Below are 19802 nucleotides of genomic sequence, written 5' to 3' on the forward strand. Positions count from 1 at the left end.
ATGAGAAAATTGAGGATTCAAAAGGTGTACGGCCTCTTGAAGGTCAGATAGCTGAAAGTGACAGAGTAGTTCTAAATCAATGTGCTGGTTTTTTTATTTTGGTGTCTCAGGGATGTAAAAGATTTTTAGTGCATAATATTAAATGACAGAATCAAGTTTCCCAACAATATACAAAATAAAACCCATTTACAAAGGGAAAAAGCTTTATCTATTTGTATATCTTCTTATATGTATATAAATTCATAGAAAAATATCTGAAAGTGTATGTAGCAAAGCATTAACAATGGTTATCTCTGGGTATAAGAAGGAACTAGAACTGAAGAAGATGGTGGTGAAAGGGGAAGGTATACCTTTCTTTTTTTTTATTCTGCTGTGCTTGAGTTTTAAAGAATGAGAATATTTATGTATTCCTTGTATAATTATAACACAGAAAACCTCCTTATTAAGAATAGGAGGCTGATTTCTTTTTTAATGACTGATCTTAGGTCCTTTTTGGGTATTTCCCCCTTGAGCTGGTTTCACCACTGAAGGACTGGGTGGATGATATGGCTTTTAGACACACAAATTACTCATTAACTTTGATGGAAAATTCTCATTGGGCGCTCACAAGCAAAAATGGTCCTAACTTCTTATGGTTAATCTTAGGCAAAGTTGTGAAGGGATTAACATCTGTCTTCCATATACTACTTTCCATCTTTCCTGACAAACTCCTCCCTGGGTAATGCCTATAACTTACTTAACCTCCACCTGTCCCTCTCTTTTCTATTAAAGCTTGTCCTTATATCCTTACTTGGGGGATACTTTGCCATACATGCATGGTAACATAAAAGGTTCAATCCTGGCCGGGCACAGTGGCTCACGCCTGTAATCCCAGCACTTTGGGAGGCCGAGGCGGGCGGATCATGAGGTTGGGAGATTGAGACCATCCTAGCTAATGCGGTGAAACCCAGTCTCTACTAAAAATACAAAATATTAGCCAGGCGTGGTGGCGGGCGCCTGTAGTTCCAGCTACTTGGGAGGCTGAAGCAGGAGAATGGTGTAAACCCAGGAGGTGGAGCTTGCAGTGAGCTGAGATCTCACCACTGCACTCCAGCCTGGGCAACAGAGCGAGACTCTGTCTCAAAAGAAAAAAAAAAGGTTCAATCCTGAGGCTATTTATGTTTTAAGTTGGCATTTAAATCCTTAAGCTTAAGGAAAGGATCAACAGCATCTGGAAGGTGGGAGAGAAGGGATAAGGATAAGGTGGATGCAGAGGAGGGAAAGCACTGAGGTCTTCCCAGCTGTCATTGATAATATGGTCCAAACGTTGCTACCTATAAATTTGGCCCTGGTCCTTCATACTCATCTATATAATAAACACTTAATAAACATCTGCTATGTGTCAAACATTATACTAGGTGTCAGAAATATAGAAAGGAGGATTCAGACACAAAGCTGATAGCAAGAACTCTCAAATCTAGTACTCTTCTAACAGAAAATGACTATTTTTAAAAAGTGTTCTAAAAAACGTAGGCACTACATGCACACAAACACACAAATTGGGACAGTCAGAATACCTCCAGCTTGAGAAGACATCTTCCTGTTGTGAATAACCAGGTATGAGGATTTATTTGCCTAAACCTGGTGAAAGTTAGACATGTGCTTCTGAAACAATCCCTGCCATCACACAGTCAAGAGAAGCCAAGTTTAATCTTAGAAAGCCTGGCTAAACAGATTGGACTTGCCCTCTAGGGCCTTTGGTATTCTCCCTGTGATCTGATAATTCTGACTACATACAAGAAAAAAAGTGGCTTCCTAACTGGTTTTCAGTGGGACTAACAACTGCCTATTTATCTTAACCAGGGGGTGACCTCTCAGAGACAAAGGCCCAGTGACTAGGACGTGAAGTGTCATTTTGTTATATCCCACTGAAAATGCTATGGTATTTTTTTAAACACATGCATAGCAGCACAGACCAAGACCCCAAAGGACACGGTCTAGAAACTTGCATCCCATCAGAAGACACACAAAAATGTTCAGGGAACGCTGAACCAAGTGGAATAAGAATTGTGAATTAAAGATCTAAATTGCTCCCAACAGAACAGAGGTTGTGGGTTGTGTGGGAAAACAACACACTATTATGCTCCTGCCAAATATATTTTATCTTCTGTATACATTGAACACCAGGGGAAGGGAAGGAGAGATTTTTCTCCCACATCAGAGTGAGATATTCCACAGGAAAGGCACCTCTATACATTTATCATTTTTAGGAGGAAAATCTATTTTGACTCTTGGATGGCATTAGGCCATTATATTTTGGTCCCCTTTATTGTTGCAATTAGCAACCTTCTACAAATGTTTAAATGTGTATGGTCGACCCAAGAAACTCCTGGCTGTGCCCAGTGAGAGGTCTTGCCTGTTGGCTTGACAGTTGGCTGGTGGGAAATCAGAGGATTGAGTTTATCTGGAGCAAATGCAACAACATTAAGCTCAACAACAGTTCTTGTCTGTGAGTCAACAAAAGGGTCACAGGATAACCTAACCTTATGTAACTTAACCATAGTTAGTACTTTGAGAATGAGAAGTAACATCTCATGTCCTATTCCTTTTGGTGCTCAAGGAAGGGTTTAGGGACCACGAGCCCCAGCAGTTTGAAGCAAGTCCCAGGCACTGACTCCTCGGCACTGCCTCAGCATTTGGGTGTTGTTACAACACAGGAATGTGGTTAGAAAGACCCTTTTGCATGATTTTCAAATAATGGCAAATAACAGAACAGAAATTACAGGAATGATTAGCACACAGTGGCAGGAGTAGCTGTTTAATGCTTCCACCTACAAAATAAAGAATCATGGGACATGTGAGCAAGTCCTGGTGACCTCAGATCATCACGTACAACTAGTTCACTTTGCAAATGTGGAAACATAAAGGGCAGACACACTGCCCTAGGCCACAGAGCTAGTTGGTGACAGCAGGATGAGAAGCCAGGCCTCTTGGCTGCCTAACAAAGAACCTTGCAGGCTTTCCATGCTGAATCGATACTGCTTCTTCCTAGATGACAGGACTGTAGTCAAATAGAAAAGTTGGTGCCCTTTGCCCACGCATTTAGGCTCAACAACTAGAGAGCTGCGAAGTTAGGACAGAAATGTGGAACCAGGTGGGGCAGGGAAAAGGGGGTTACTCAGGATTTCATGTACTGGACCTGACTTTGACTCTATCTTGTTGACTGCTGTTCTCATGGGTGGGGTGCTTCTCCAAAGCAGTGGCTGACTGATTTTACGGTTGCCTTGGAGAATATGGCATGGGTTGCCCTCTTCTGTATTTGAAGAGGGGAATGCCCTGGCCCGCCATTCAGATCATCATACAGAACAACTCTGGTGACTAGCAGGAGGAGTGTCACCATGGGATGTGCCTCCATCTGATTGGAGGAGGACTATGATCTATACCCTCCAAGTCCCAAAGAAAGGAATCTAGCCAGCTAGGAAATAATACAAGCAGTGCATCATCGTGACCAGCAAACTATTGTTAATGCCTGACAGCAATACAGGTATTAACTACTTCTTACATGACACACTTTGCAGAAAGAGAAAAACTGTCATTCAAAATCACCATTCCCCCTTTTATCTAGGATCTGACCCTATTCAGCAACATTTCTTCATTCCATCAGCAGATTTGAAAGTCTGGATTTGGTTCTTAAACGTCTCCCTTCCAAACCCATAGATGAGATTTGCTCAAAAAGAAGTATCTAGAAGGCAAGTTTCTCAAGACACCATAAAATTGTAGGGACTGAAGCAGTGATTGGATTGATTAATTCAATCAAGGCTGTGACTCAGTGTTGGCTAATAATGAGACCCAGGCAGGGCTGAACAATGAAATGCTCTAATTGATTTTACGCATGTGGAATGACACCCCCCCCCCCCCCCCCAGAGCATGCTATAATGAATCTGCATGCTGTGTGCATATAGATTTCACAGTGGATCAATTATACCACCCAGTTGCTCCAGGCCCTTACATTCTGCAATTCACAGACCAGTTCATTACTACAGTGTGAGTGCTTAGGACACAGGCTAAAAGGTGGCAGAGCCCATGAAGTCTGTGGTCACCTCATGTTCCCTTTAGGGGAAAGCAACTGCGTGGCACACACACATACCAGCCATGCCACAGGCTCAAGTGAATGCACAGTATCTTCCAGATTCTGGCATGACCATTGATTGGGCTGGAATTCCAAAGCCCTGGTTTCAATTAAACTTAAGTGGATTTGACTAAAAGTTTGAATTGATGCTAATTGGTTTTCAAAACACTGAGTAACAAATAAGTGTTACAGTCTTGCCCACTGAAAGATGCACCCAGTTCTGTACGTGCCCCTGGACAGCAGGGCAGGCCACACATCCCTTACCTTGCTGGGCAGGGATCCAAATTGCAGGATTTCAGGAGCTGTGGGGGCCGGCGGCTGGTCACGCACAGGTTCTCCTCAGCAGGCTCCCGAGTCTGTTTGTTCAAGCAGCTCACCACAGCCTCCTGGACACCTGTGTACAAATCACACGGTCAGGCCAGAGTGCAAAGTGGGTGTGTGTGTGTGGGGTGATGAAGTGTAGACAAGGCAGCTGGTGGGAGGTCCCTGTGATCTGTAGGACTCTCGCTGCATGTCAGAGATGGCGGTTTAAAGCCCAGGACTGCCAATCTTGTCAAGCATCACTTGAGCTGGGAGAAAGTATTCATAAGCTTGTTGCCTCTGTGAGCATGCTCCTTGAGGAGGGCAACTCCCCCACAGAAGAGAGGCTGCTACCTAGACTCTTGAAATGCTTAAAAAAATGCCACAAGGCTAATGCCACCAATGCTGGAACGTGATAATTCAATGCACAAGGAGCACAGGGTGACAAAAAAGGGGCCCAAGACCTTCACATCTTATATTTTAATCGAAAGGAGATTGTTGTATTTGGAAGGGAGGCCCAAGGCCATGTTTTATATCTAGAATTCTGTAAACTGCTGGGCTCTTGAGGTCTTGAATCTAGGACTCCAGTCTTTGCTGTTTGCCTTCTGACTCTGGTTCATTTCTTTTGTGACCTAGGGCAGCCTTGGAAGTTGGAACAAAGAAAGAGAATAAGATGCATAACAACCACAGCCGTGGAAAACAACCTTCCCACTGACACCCGCAGGCCCTGACTCAGTGCTAGTGAAATAGCAGTTTGAGCAGTGACTGGCACAAAGTTACTGGGAAGTTCTCCAAGGTCGTCTGCAGGGCCTTTGGGGAGACATTTATTTTTATTTAAAAATTTTTTTCAAGACAGAATCTCGCCCAGGCTGGAGTGTAGTGGCATGATCTCAGCTCACTGCAACCTCTGCCTCTTGGGTTCAAGCGATTCTCTTGCCTCAGCCTCCCGAGTAGCTGGGATTACAGGCGTGTGCCACCATGGCTGGCTAATTTTTGTATTTTTAGTAGAGATGGGGTTTCACCATGCTGGTCAGTCTGGTCTCGAACTCAGGACCTCAAGTGATCTGCCCACCTGGGCTTCCAAAAGTGCTGGGATTACAGGCGTGAGCCATTGCACCTGGTCCCCTTGTGGAGACATTTAAATGAGCAATGTAATGACCAGACATTTCATTTTGATGCTCAGTCATAATAACAATAGCTAACATTTACAGGATGCCCGTTATTAACCAGGTACCAAGGCTAAGAGCTTGGCATGCATCATTCAGTCCTCTCAACAACTCACAAAGTAAGCACTATTTTTATCCCCATTTTACAGATAAGAAAACAGGCGTGAGGCCGGGCGCAGTGGCTCACGCTTGTAATCCCAGCACTTTGGGAGGCTGAGGCGGGCGGATCACGAGGTCAGGAGATCGAGACCACAGTGAAACCCCGTCTCTACTAAAAATACAAAAAAATTAGCCGGGCGTGGTGGCGGGCGCCTGTAGTCCCAGCTACTCGGAGAGGCTGAGGCAGGAGAATGGCGTGAACCCGGGAGGCGGAGCTTGCAGCGAGCCGAGACTGTGCCACTGCACTCCAGCCTGGGCAACAGAGCGAGACTACGTCTCAAAAAAAAAAAAAAAAAAAGAAAACAGGCTGGGAAGGGTGAAAAGACCTGCTTAAGTTCATACAGATGTAAATGGTAAAGCTGAGGATGGCTGTGCCCTTAGTACTGACTGATAGACTTAATATTTAAAAATATTAAGAGGCTGTCCTATCTGCTTCCCTGGAGATCTTTAGGAATAACCTAGGCATTTGTCTGGAATTATTTCAGCAGAGTTCAGTTTGAGTGAAGAGGCAAGACAGGACATTCTCACTAATTTGCCTTCAGCCATACATAGCTGTGTATATAAAGATACTATAGCTGGACATTTATATATAGTTATAGCAGAGTCTGGGACTATCCATGTAATTTGCAATATATATAAATACACACATATTGCCTTGCTTTATTTTCTGCATTGCTTCATCAGATACTACCTAGTATAGTACAGTTGACCCATCATGCTGCTCTCCTCCTACATACCCTGTGTTTCTCCAAGAAGTCATCAGCTCAATCATCAGCTAATACTTCCTAGGTTGATGTGACATTGATCTAGTCCACTTAGGAAGACCATCATTTAAAAAGTGACTCAACTGGAGTCCAAATCACCTTTCTTCTTTGTAAGTCTGAGAAATTAAACATTTTTAAAAAAAATGAACCACAAAGCCGGGCGCAGTGGCTCATGCCTGTAATCCCAGCACTTTGGGAGGCCAGGGTAGGCAGATGACCTGAAGTCAGGAGTTTGAGACCAGCCTGGCCAAAATGGTGAGAAATCTCGTCTCTACTAAAAATACAAAATTAGCCAGCTATGGGGGTGCACACCTATAATCCCAGCTACTTGGGAAACTGAGGTAGGAGAATTGCTTAAATCTGGGAGGTGAAGGTTGCAGTGAGCTGAGATCACAACATTGCACTCCAGCCTGGGTGAGAAAAGTAAAACTCGGTCACAAAAATAAATAAATAAAAATAAAAATAAAAAAAGAATCATAATATTTACCCTGTGGCTGTGATGGTATCTTTATATTTTCTTTTCTCTAAATTGTTTATGACCTTCAAAATTTAATTTAAATATATCATGGCCAGGTCAGGGTGGAGCATTTGAGATTTCTATTAGACATTCAAATTATTCCATCATATTCTGTAATGCTGACTGCAGGGTGTTCTCTTGGTTGTAGCTGGGATGAGCCATTTGAAATTCATGGTATGATGACACAGCCAAACACTTCATAAGAAACTGTTGATATAATCACTGATACTTCCCACTGGAATAGCCTAGTATTATTAAGGTAGTGATGAGAAGTCACTGGATGTAGCTTTCTATCCCATACAGAATCTAGAGCTGTGGTTATCTTAGAAATTAAATTTTTAACTCATTTACCTGTTTGGTAGTATTCAAGAGATTCTAAATGAGAGTCTAAAATAAAACATATTTTGGCTTTATTCAGCTGTTGAAAACCTTATGAAATTGGGTCAACGATCCTGAGGCAGGAAGTGACCGTGGGCTTGTCACATGCTTTACTTGAAAGTGACTGGATCAGGTGTGTGTGTGAAGGTGTGTAAGTGATGTGACCTGTGTTTCCACTTTGTGAACTCCTTCTTGATAGAACTTAGGCCCTTCTGGACACTGCCAAACCTCGCCCAGAGTCAGGTGTGTAAACCAGCTGGAGCGGCGGTGGCAGTGGCAGGACTGCTGTGGTGCCGAGAGTAGCAACCCGGAGGGAGCATGGGGGTGACACTGGCTGTGGGAACGCGGTGACAGCGTGAGAGATAATAAGTTTCGACAAGTTTGCATCATGCATGAGTATAAGCTAGTCATTCTTGGCCCAGGAGGCGTTGGAAAGTCTGCTTTGAATGTACAATTTGTTCAAGGAATTTTGTTGAAAAATATGATCCTATGATAGAAGATTCTTATAGAAAGCAAGTTGAAGTAGATACACAACAGTGTATGCTTGCAATCTTGGATACTGCAGGAATGGAACAATTTACAGCGAGGAGGGATTTGTACATGAGAAATGGACAAGGCTTTGCATTAGTTTATTCCATCACAGCACAGTCCACATTTAATGATTTGCAAGACTTGAGAGAACACATTCTTCGAGTTAAAGACACTGATGATGTTCCAATGATTATTGTTGGTAATAAGTATGACTTGGAAGATGAAAGAGTTGTAGGGAAGGAACAAGGTCAAAATCTAGCAAGACAATGGAAAAACTGTGCATTCTTAGATTCTTCTACAAAATCAAAAATAAATGTTAATGGGATCTTTTATAACCTAGTGCGGCAGATTAAGAGAAAAACTCCAGTGCCTGGGAAGGCTCGCAAAAAGTCATCATGTCAGCTGCTTTAATGTACTAAGTGCATTGCAGCTCTGAGTCAGGTCTGAAGAACTGTTGTCCAATTCAACAGTGCCAACATTCCAACTTTGTTAAACCTACCAACATCTTAAATGGACTTTCCTGTGGTGGTACCCTTTAAGAGGCAGATGAAAGCTACTATATCAGTTTGCACATTCCAATCACTTTTCAGTATCACAAGAGAGATTTTTACTTATATAATAGTCCTAGAGTATGTAGCTGGTAAAAGCAGAGATTACATCCAGTATTACTGCTAAGAGACATTCTTCATCCACCAATGTTGTACGTGTATGAAAATGGTGTACTGTATACTCTAACCCTGCCTCATACTTTGTATTGGAGAGTACAATGATGTAAATCCTAAAAGCACCACTATTTTAGCATAATAAAAGAAAGTCCAAAGAGCTCCTACGTAGACTACTCTAGATAACTTTGCTTCTTTGATACTTGTAGTTTATTGTAATTTTTTAAAAGAAATTTAAGGTGATCATTATTGTAGAAAATAAGTGCTTTGATTAATACAGCTACATAGTTTTTAAAATTTTTTTAAAAACCTATGGAGACAGTGATCTTGTCTTTAAAATATGATAGTCCTTTCAGTATAATGTCTTAAATACATTGCCTTTAATATCTGTTGGGAAGGAAATGTCCAGACTTTTCAAATTTCTTATTATATGTTTCCTTTTCTGTTTACATAAGGAACAATGTTTATAGTTGTATATACAGTGGGTGCCTACAACAAGAAGTGTATATTTTCAAACAATTTTTTAATGATTTAACAATTTTTGTAAATCATTTTCAGGCTTCTGCAGCTGTAGATTCTCACTGTGAATTGCTTCCTTGCTCATGCATAAGTGTATTTGCAATACCAAATACACAGGTTTAGTATTTTTGCCTGTTAGTGATTGTTTCATATGTGTAACGTTTTGGTTGAGTTTTAAATGGTGGATGAGTACCGTTGGTGTGAATGTGGAAAGTAATTTTAATCATATGTAATTGGTCACAAGGCCTAATTTGCAGTAACTATTGCTGTTTTGTTTACCAATGCCGTGTTGCTTTGTATGCATTAACATTTGGATGTAAAGATTGTGTCTATCCAACAGGGAACCACAGTATTTAAATTGACCAACCTAATGTTACAACTACTTTGAGGTGGCCAAATGTAAACTAAAAGCCTTAATTAAAATGGTGCAATTTTGTAAAAAAAAAAAAAGAAAAAAAGAACTTAGGCCCTTCTAAGACTGCAAGGAATGGGGAAAGTAAGGGCTACATTTCTAGAAAGACACCAATAATCTCCTCTCTTAGGTTTGTCAAACACAAATTTACATAACCCCAAACCAATAATCATAGCTGAAAGATGAAAATAACCCATGGGGTGATGAAGTGCTGAGACTAAGAAGTATTCCAGAGTTATTACATTCTAATCTAAAGTATTCTAAAACAAGGCTCTAGGCCTCCCCAATGCTGTGCGTTAAATCTCTGTTATCACAGGGACCAGTTGCCTCATCCTTCTTAGGTGGAGCCCAGTGTGGTGGGTGAAACTAAGGACAGAAGTTCTGTCATAATTAAGGAGTATCTGGGGCCAGCCCTGTGGTCAACACTCAATACATTTTTGTAGGATGAACAAATGCAATGGCTAAAGGGCAGGGCATTCTAAGCACAGCATTCAATTGAGGCTGAGGGGAGGTGGGAATGGGATGCCTGGGGAGCATGAACCTGGAGTGAGGGAGCCGCCCTGGAACTGGGAGTGTGGGAAGCTGGAGGAGGGAAAAACTCTGAGGGCTTCACCTTGGAGTTCACAGTAGAGTTGGCCCATGGGAGGCAGGCACGACGTGAGAAGTTAGCTCATCAAGTTTGTGCTCTTTCCAAAAGAGCTAATATATGCTCTTAGGAGGACATTGTAAACCGACAGAGAACATGTTTAAGCACAATACTTGATGATTCTGGGTTTTCCTTTCTTGACAGAAGCAAAAAGGAGAGGGGACTTGTAAGAAAAGGGGAACAACAGGTACAAGGCTTCATCTTCCATTTCTGCTGAAGTCAATGTCAAGTTTTCCCCCAGCTAGATTTTAACGTGGATTTTACTGTCTAGGAGTTCAATACAATAAAGCTGATCAGGCTCAAAGTTGTTTTCCTTGATAACACCTATCAGTTCACATGTGGGAAATTAAAATCTAACAAGGAAGTGATAGTGGGACACAGGATACAGATCTCAGCAGGTTAGGCTCGCGTTCGATCTTCCAGAAAATGGGATTTTCAGTGTTTATATCTCCCAGAATAGTATAATTGTTACATGATATTTGATGACAGCTCAGGGAAACGCAGCCACCAACTACAGACTAAATTACTAACTAGTTCCTTCTGGTTGCTACCTCTGCTAGGTGAAAGGTTACTTTTGTGTCTATCCAATTTCATCTCTTGAGATTACAAAAACAATAAAATTAGCCTGACCGGCCCTACAACCCAAAATTGATTTAAAATCTATTTGTTAATCCTGCACATTTTTGGTTGGCTTCAGAAGAAATAATTAAAAATATATATAACCTTGTGGGTTACATTTTGGTGAAAGAACAAAGTTGATAATACAGTAAAATGTTACTGCCGAACAAAGATTGAAAATATACACGTCCTATATAGTAAAATAATTTTTTAGTGCATATGGGCATCATATGGACCATATAACCCAAGCATATTTTCATCACTTTGGAATTTTTGACTCTAACTTTTTAGGCATAAATATATTACCTTGGCACAGTGACATAACTGAAGGTAAGTGTGTTCAGTTGTTGACATTTAAAGACCTAAGAAATTTCAGTAACTTTACCCTGCTTTGGATATAAAGGATGTAAAATTTACTTTATATAAAAACACTTAGTTTCTATAGGTAGAGATCAATTGTATCTCAAACATCCAAATATTATTTCTAAATCGGTATCTTCCAAAAACATTTTAAATTAAATACATTCCACATATACTCGACACTTCAAATTTTATACCCTTGGTTGGTCAGCAGAATGGTTAGACTCTTAAAGAAAAAGGTATCTGGTTATTTAGATATTCCATTACTGCATCTATTTTTTCCATCTGTTCATAAAGTTCCAGGCTTGACTTGTAACTGAGAACTATAACTCAGAAACCATAAATAATTTTTTAAAGCACATTTGTTTTAGACTAGAAATAATGATCATTCAATTCAGGTGATCATGGAAATTGGGGATGAAAGGACAACCATCTGAATGCTGAGGCATCTGCTATGTTGGAAAGAAGCAACTGTAGCCACTGGCTAACAGCCTTTCTACCTGATGTCTCAGCTCCTGCCCAGGCTCCAGAGATCACCAAAGCTTATCTAACACTCCTCTCTCATTAAGCATGAAAGAAAAGATGTTCTCAAAGTGAGTGAAGAGTCCCATATGAACACAGTTACATTCACTGAGTTCCAGGAAACTATCTTCCAGAATCATTTGGAAGAATTTAGGTTTTAACATACCAGGGCTCTCCATTAAAACACTTCAGAATTCCAGGGTTTGAAACTGGAAGATGTGGAAACAAACAAGAACCTCAAGGTCAGGACTATTAAACGCTTACTAAAAGACCTGCCGGAGAAAATTGATCCTTTGCTAGTACTTGTTCCACTATTCGTTCCTTTTCAACTACATGTGAACAGTGTGGCGCATTTATTCTTACGTTCTCAATCATGACAAAAGATGCACTTTCAAAGTCTCCAAAATGTCATGGTTTAGAAAACAGTTTTGGGAAATCATTTTAGTACTTTTTTCCACCGGTTATTAAGAATCTTTGCTGAGAAAACAGAATCTCAACACGCTCAAAGGGGTTACTAATAGCCAGGGAAAGACCTGACAAGGAATCCGCTGGCGCTTCCTCATCTATTAAAATCTCTCTTGGGAGTCGACATAGGAGATGGTGTCAATATGAATCTACCGTATTTTTAGAGTGGGAAGAAAGATCGTAATCTTGAAGAATGAATGGTTGATTTCAATGCCTTCCTCTGCCACTACAATCCTGTTCGTAACATCGGAAAGAATCACTGAATCTACTGTTCTATCACCATGGAATACACCAAGAAGAATCAGATGGATATATGTGGAAACATTTAACATGACTTAACTGATATTCATAATGAGAAAGCTCAAGAATTCTCTAGGTGCTTAAAGAAGTGTGGTATGATGGAAAGACTCTAGACAGAGAAAGGAAAGCTTTGTCCTAGTCCCAGCTCTGTCGCTCACCAGCTGTATGATCTTGAACAAATCACTTTGTTTCTTTGATTCTTAGTTTTCTCATGCGTAAGATGGGGGTGGGGTCAGACTTTGATCTTTAAACTCCTTTCCAGCTCCAGGTTACCACTGTATCAATTACCTTTTAGACACCCTTCCTCGAGATGTAAACAGATATTACTTTGGGAAATCACCTGAGTACATCGGAGGGACTCTGACTTGTTCTTGGGTCTTGGTTCACATGGCATGCACTGAGGCAAGGGCAGAGATCAATAAAACAATGTTGAGAGCACTGCCAGGTCAGTGTCAACTGTGTTTCTCAGCCAGATACACGATGATATGTTGCAAGACATCAGAATGACAACTGAAAGCCAAAGCATTTGTTGTACTGGCCACTCACAGCTGACAGTCTGAGAGCCACTGGAGCCAAGAGACAAATACATCTGTGTTTCATTCAGTGTGCTTTACATTTAGAATGGCTGCCTCCCCTCCTCCTCCTCCTGCTTATCATTCTTGGATTTGAGGCAGTCACGTGATCCAGCTGCAAGCAGGAAGAGAAGACAGAGAAAAAGAGCAAGAAGATGGTGGGGATATGAGCCAGAGCCCCCTTTCTTACCTCCTCCACAGGACTCGGAGCACTTGGTGAACCCCTCATACTCCCAGTCATACAGCTCGTCGAAATCCTGCAGGCCACCGAAGAGCCCATCCGTCTCGTCTGGGTTGAACTCAGGAATTTCCCCGCTGCATGGCCCTGCATAACACGCACGCTGGGATGCTGGCTTGGGCCCTTCACACTCGTCAACAGGCAGGTCAGCCACGGACTGAGAGAAAGACAGGAGCACCTGGCACCTGACTATTCGCACCTGGGTCCCCACACCACAGGTGACTGTGCAGGCCGACCAGGCCTCTGGGATGAACCTGCAGTCGGCAAGCAAACAAGAGGACAGGATGAGAAGCCCCAGGCAGGAGGCCATGGGGGCTGTGAGGGGCTGCATCCCACCTGCCTCCAGTGCCCAGAGCTGTCCCGGGGTGCTCGGGGCTCCTCCACCCTGTCCTGTTATGGTGCTTCAGTTTAGTTCATAAGCGATTTTGCCACTGTTTCTGGGTTGCTTGCTTCATGAATGTCCCATGAACTCCCAGCTGCAAGACATTCCAGAGACGACCTGCTTGTCCCTACTTTGCACCCACAGTGGTAGCTCTTCCAAGCAGGGAATTGGTGGTTTCTTCTCCTCACTCGAAATTCCAGTGAGATAGGAATTTGTTTTACAAGACCCCACTAATAAAATAGGATGCTGGAAGGAAGCCGGCCAGATCCTGTCAAACCAAGATGGCAATGAAAGCAACCTCTGGTTGTCCTTATTGTTCATTGTACACTAATTATAATACATTCACATACTAAAAGACACTCCCACCAGTGCTGTGACAGTTTACAAATGCCATAGCAATGTCTGGAAGTTACCCTATATGGTCTGAAAAGGGGAGGATCCTCAATTCCAGAAATTGTCCATTCCTTTCCTGGAAAACTTATGAATAATCTACCCCTAGTTTAGCATACGATCAAGAAATAACCATAAAAATAGCCAACCAGCAGCCCTCAGGGCTGCACTGCCTATGAAGTAGCCACCCTTTTATTCCTTTACTTTAATAAACTTGCTTTCACTTTGCTCTGTCAGCCAGCTCTTGAATTCCTTTCTGCACGAAGCCAAGAACCCATGAGGTCCCACCCAGGCTGGACCTCAGTTTTGCGGTTTGCCCTGTGACACTGTCACTTGTGCCTCTTGCAAGTTGCTGGCTATTCTTATAGCAGAAGGATACTGATAACAAAATAAGCCCTTGGAGATATTTAAGGAAGTTTGTTGTTTTTTTTTAGTCTGGGTCTCATATTCTGTAACTTGCTTTGTTCAATATGCTTCCCGAGATTTATTTATATGTATAAGGAGGTATTTTTGTGTGTAAGTTTCCAAGAGTGGTGCAAAGTCTTGTTCATCACACATTCTTTGAATTAATCTGAGCTCCAATTCTTTTTATATCATAGAGAAAAGCCGTGCTACAAATGTAAATCCACACATACCACTGTAAATGAGAGGTTTTGCATTCAGACAAGTGTGCTCAGCATCCTCACACTCAGTCCCCCAAAACAAGCTACATTAGTAAGAACTTCTGAGTTTTTCTCTAGAACGTAGAAAAATACCCAAATCTCCAAAAATGTCCTCCCATCTTCATTAATCAACCGTAGCCATAACTATAATGACCTTGAGAGGGGCCTAGGAAAAAAAAGCCCAGAAGCAACCGCTAATAGTTTCAAAAAGTTAGTATAATTCAGAGAAAAACTTTGAGGTTATTTTTTATTTTTTATTTTTCATTTTTTTCCATGATCCTATTGCTTTCTCACAGGGAGTCGTGCTGGGGAGGCATGCAAACCTGGCTCCTTAACCTTGACTTTGGCAGACAATGAAAGAACTGATAAGAAGGTTATAGCATTAAATGCTAGCAAGTGCAAATGGTTCATATCTGGTTCAGGGAAATTGAAATTCTAATAGCAAACCAATCCAAATTTCCAAACTGGAAGGAACACAACAAAGATGTGTCCCGGGCCTGAGCCTGGGCTTCATGTGGAACGGGGGTGGTCTGCTTAGAAGATAAGACTTCCCCCAAAGCAGCTCTCAGTGCTCTGAGGCATAGCAAGAGACCCTTTGAGAAAGGCCTGACCCCAGCTACCTTTGAAGAGTCATCCACTAGGAGAGAACAAAGGTCCCCATATAACCTTGTCAGGAAGGTGATGAGGGTAGAATGGCCACCCAGAATTATCCCAAGAAAATTTCATCACAATTTCACCTCCCTCTCACCCTTTTGACTTCTTTGTTCCACCTTTTGCACCTAGAGAACTTGGAAAAAAATGGTATCCTAAAAGATTAAAAAGTCTTCTTGCTTTAAATAATGCCCCCTGCGGGAGCTTTTTAGGAACATAAAACCAAAAGCTGCTATCAAAATCATTTTAACCCTTTTATTACACATCCACATCCACCTACTTGGCTCCTGTGACAAGAATCATAACAGATACACAAGCATTTAATTTTATCACACAGATGCAGACACAAAGGAAAATGCATGCTAAATTATTTTGTATGTAAGAAGACACAAAAGCAAATGATCAGCCTGCTAACTTTGACAATGATGTGATGAATAATACTTCTTTTTTTTGAGACGGAGTCTCGCTCTGTCGCCCAGGCTGGAGTACAGTGGCGCAATCTCGGCTCACTGCAAGCTCCGCCTCCCGGGTTCACGCCATTCTCCTGCCTCAGCCTCTCTGAGTAGCTGGGACTACAGGCGCCCGCCACCAAGCCCGGCTAATTTTTTGTATTTTTAGTAGAGACGGGGTTTCACCATGGTCTCGATCTCCTGACCTCGTGATCCGCCCGCCTCGGCCTCCCAAAGTGCTGGGATTACAAGCGTGAGCCACCGTGCCCGGCTGATGTGATGAATAATACTTCTTTAATAGTGTGGTACCAAACTTTGTTTTCGAATCAGAAAGATGGCAAGATCTCAAAAAGAACTGCACCCTACCAGCTTTTTCTATGCAGTAAGGATTATGGTTCTGTTGCTTATAAGGAGGCCTCTTTAGGAACCATTATAACAGGGCAAGGGCTGGCAAGCTTTTTCTATAAAGGGCCAGAATGAAAATATTTTAGATTTTGCGGACTGCATGAACTCTGTTGCAACTACTCAACTCTGCCATTGTGGAATGAAATATGTAAACAAATTAGTGTGGCTGTGTTCCAATAAAACTTTAGTTTTAAAAAGGGGGTGATGGGATGCTGATGGAAGGGTCTGGATTTGGCCTGTGGACTGTAGTTTTCCAACCCCTGCTATAGAAAAAAACATTTGGTAGAGATACAAACGCATTGAGATCCATAGATAATCCTCAAACTTATTCTAGGTCTTAGTTTCCATCTCTTTTCACATATATAAGCTTATGGAATATGACAAGTAGCCAACTTGATTTGTGTTTTCAAAGCGAGCCCCAGATAAGATCTAGAATATAAATGATGCACAAACTAGACTCTTAGCTCTGCTTGTCTATTATATAAATGACTTTGCATTTGATGTCATTCCAGAACCAAGAAGATATACCAAAAGCATATAAAATAGAAAGCCCATTCTACTGAAGCCCCATGAACTTGTTGCAATGGTTGAAACTTATTTTAAGGCATCATGCTTCAATTAAAACATATATATATATGTATGTGCGCATGCCCGTGTGTAATTTTTTACTATTTAGACATTTAGGGTTAATAGCAAAAACAATAAACATCTGTTTTATGTCTCCCAAATGGGAGTTTTATCAAATGTAAAACAGCCTCACTGGCTTATCTCCCAATCCACTATCCTTAGGTCTTCATCGAGTTCACACCAATTAAAAACAATTTGGTTTTTAAGTGGTGCTGTCCTTTGGCAGTCATCTTAATTTCTCTGGTGCATACAGTGTATGATATAATATAGTCTCTTTTGTTGAAGGCAGGAGATTATGTTTCAAAAGAAAAATATCTGATAGTGCAAATGGCCAAATGAATAATAACTGTTTTTCATAGGAGGCTTTTCCCCAAGTCCCTAGATCTCCCAGCTCTGTATTTACTATCTTGAGTTTTCTGGCCACAAGTGGGAGGAAGCGAGGTCAGTGAGAGGGCAGGCAAGTGAGTTAGGAGGTTTAATTCTAATGTTTAGAAGTCTCATCTTGAACAGCACTTGCTGAGCTAGAAGCTTTAAAGAGGGACCTTTAAAATAGAGGGAAATTTTTTTTTTTGTTTTTAAATCAGTACGTTAATCACTTTCATGTAAAAATGGACAATAAAAAGGTTAAAATTTGGGAAGTTTAAAAATTCTTTTTGTTGGCCGGGCACTCACGCCTGGAATCCCAGCACTTTGGGAGGCCAAGGCAGGCAGATCACCTGAGGTCAGGAGTCCGAGACCAGCCTGGCCAACATGGTGAAGCCCTGTCTCTATAAAAATATAAAAATTAGCCGGGCATGGTGGCAGGCGCCTGTAATCCCAGCTACTCGGGAGGCTGAGGCAGGAGAATTGCTTGGACATGGGAGGTGGAGGTTGCAGTGAGCCAAGATCGGGCCACCGCCTGCACTCCAGCCTGGGCGACAGAGTGAGACTTCGGCTCAAAAAAAAAAAAAAATTCTTTTTGTTAGCATCACTGCTGTTGGATGAATGAAGACTGGTTTGACAAATTAGTTCTTTAAAAGATGGGTGTAAGCTTCAGAAGTAACTGATATGAATTCTGTATTTAGTCTTTCCTTCTCAGGAAATTAAAACAACAACAACAAACCACATCTGGCAAATGAATGATTAATGCTTCTGGCTGGCCTTCTATTTGCAGCTTAATTGTTCCTTTCATTAAGAAAAAAATGTATTATTTAATTAGAGTAATTACCATGGTCTCTTTTATGAAACAGAAAACAGTGACAATAAAATTCACTTATAAAATCCCTAAGTGGTTTAAAAGTTCATTAGTGACTATTACAGAGTTAGAAGCATGCACTGAAATAATAAAAATAATCGCTTTATTAATATACTGCTAAACAAAAACAACTTACTCTTGGTTGATTAGTCTCGTGTCACCACAGATATTAGCTAGCACTAGCCTCTAGGTGTATGTCTACATGGTCTGTAACTAACATATTTGATATGGTTTGGTTCTGTGTTCCTACCCAAATCTCATCTTGTAGCTCCCATAATTCCCATGTGTTGTGGGAGGGACCTGATGGGAGATGATTGAATCATGGGGGCAGGTCTTTCCTGTGCTGTTCTCATGACAGTGAATGTGTCTCATGAGATCTGATGGTTTTAAAAGCGGGAGTTTCTCTGCACAAGCTCTTTTTTGCCTGCCGCTATCCATGTAAGATGTGACTTGCCCCTCCTTGCCTTCCACCGATTGTGAGGCCTCCCCAGACATATGGAACTGTAAGTCCAATTAAACCTCTTTCTTTTGTAAATTGCCCAGTCTCAGAGATGTCTTTTCAGCAATGTGAAAATGGACTAACACAATGTGAAAATGGACTAATACAATGTGAAAATTAACTTTTCCTTCTATCCTATTACTTTCCTCTCTCATATATGTTTGTTTTAAAAATCACTGGGATTATTAAAAATAAAAACAGCTTTATAGGTGTCTTATTTTGATGCTATCACTAGTTTCATGCCCTAATTTAAAAATGCAAATTGAAACATGCAGGAAGTCTCATTAAAAATACTCAATTTAGGTATAGGTTTTCAATCTTATTACATTTCAAGCCACGAGCCAATAGAGGTTGTGGATTTCTCTTTACCTGTTTCATTTGGTGTATGTTTGTGTATGTGAGTGGTGGCATGACAGTAGGGTGAGAAAAGAGAAGGGAATAAACTGAATAATATGTGAGAAAAATTAGAGTTTAAAATCAGGCACAGTGGCTCATGCCTGTAATCTCAGCACTTTGGGAGGCTGAGGTGGGCGGATCGCCTGAAGTCAGGAGTTCGAGACCAACGTGGCCAACATGGCGAAACCCTGTCTCTACTAAAAATACAGAAATTGGCCAGGTGTGGTGGTGTGAGCCTGTGATCCCAGCTATTCAGGAGGCTGATGCAGGAGAATTGCTTGAACCCAGGAGGTGGAGGTTGCAGTGAGCTGAGATCTTGCTACTGCATTCCAGCCTGGGTGACAGAGTGAGACTCTGTCTCAAAAAAAAAAAAAAAACAACCCCAAAGATTACTGATTACTGGATATCTCTGTTAAGTGCATTCTTCCTAGGTTGTCTTAGCCTTTCGTTGACTTTGAGCTATTATATTTTACCACCCTGTAAGTGGCAGGAAATTGATAGTGCAAATGATTCCTGCCCAGAGAAATACAGATTAATTGTGTCTAGTGGAATGCAGTTGATTGTTGCCCTGTAGCTAGACCTATTTTGCATCTATTTGTAAATTCATTTGGGCATTCATATTTGCCTAAATAAATAGGGTTCTTTTAAATTTCCTTTGAATTGGCTGTAACATCTTACCGGTTCCCTCATTGGTTAATGAGGTAGGTAAAATCTTTGACAGATGTTCATTTTATATTTACATGAGAATCATGGATTTTCCCTTTTAAAAATCTTATCATTAACAAGTGGCCACAGAGGAATGGAAAATAGTATATTGGAAAAAGAAAATATTTCATAAGTAATTCTACTCTGAATTAAACAAAAAGTCTT

The 19802-nt window shown here is 41.3% G+C and overlaps 1 protein-coding gene and 1 pseudogene across 1 annotated transcript in view; one reads left to right on the plus strand and one right to left on the minus strand.

The window, feature by feature from the left end:
* The window catches only part of ADAMTSL1 (ADAMTS like 1), a 454301-nt gene that overhangs the window by 198983 nt on the left and 235516 nt on the right, over positions 1–19802 (minus strand). Inside the window, exons 14-15 of the mRNA XM_032138382.2 lie at positions 13190–13491; positions 4373–4502 (exon numbers count right to left, since the gene is read on the minus strand). Of these exons, the coding sequence (XP_031994273.1) occupies positions 4373–4502; positions 13190–13491 (432 nt within the window). The remainder of the gene's footprint in view (positions 1–4372; positions 4503–13189; positions 13492–19802) is intronic.
* Positions 7777–8540, plus strand: LOC116458602 (ras-related protein Rap-1b-like; annotated as a pseudogene).

This window comes from Hylobates moloch, unplaced genomic scaffold, assembly GCF_009828535.3.
Source record: "Hylobates moloch isolate HMO894 unplaced genomic scaffold, HMol_V3 SCAFFOLD_19, whole genome shotgun sequence".
In the NCBI taxonomy this organism is placed as follows: Eukaryota; Metazoa; Chordata; class Mammalia; order Primates; family Hylobatidae; genus Hylobates; species Hylobates moloch.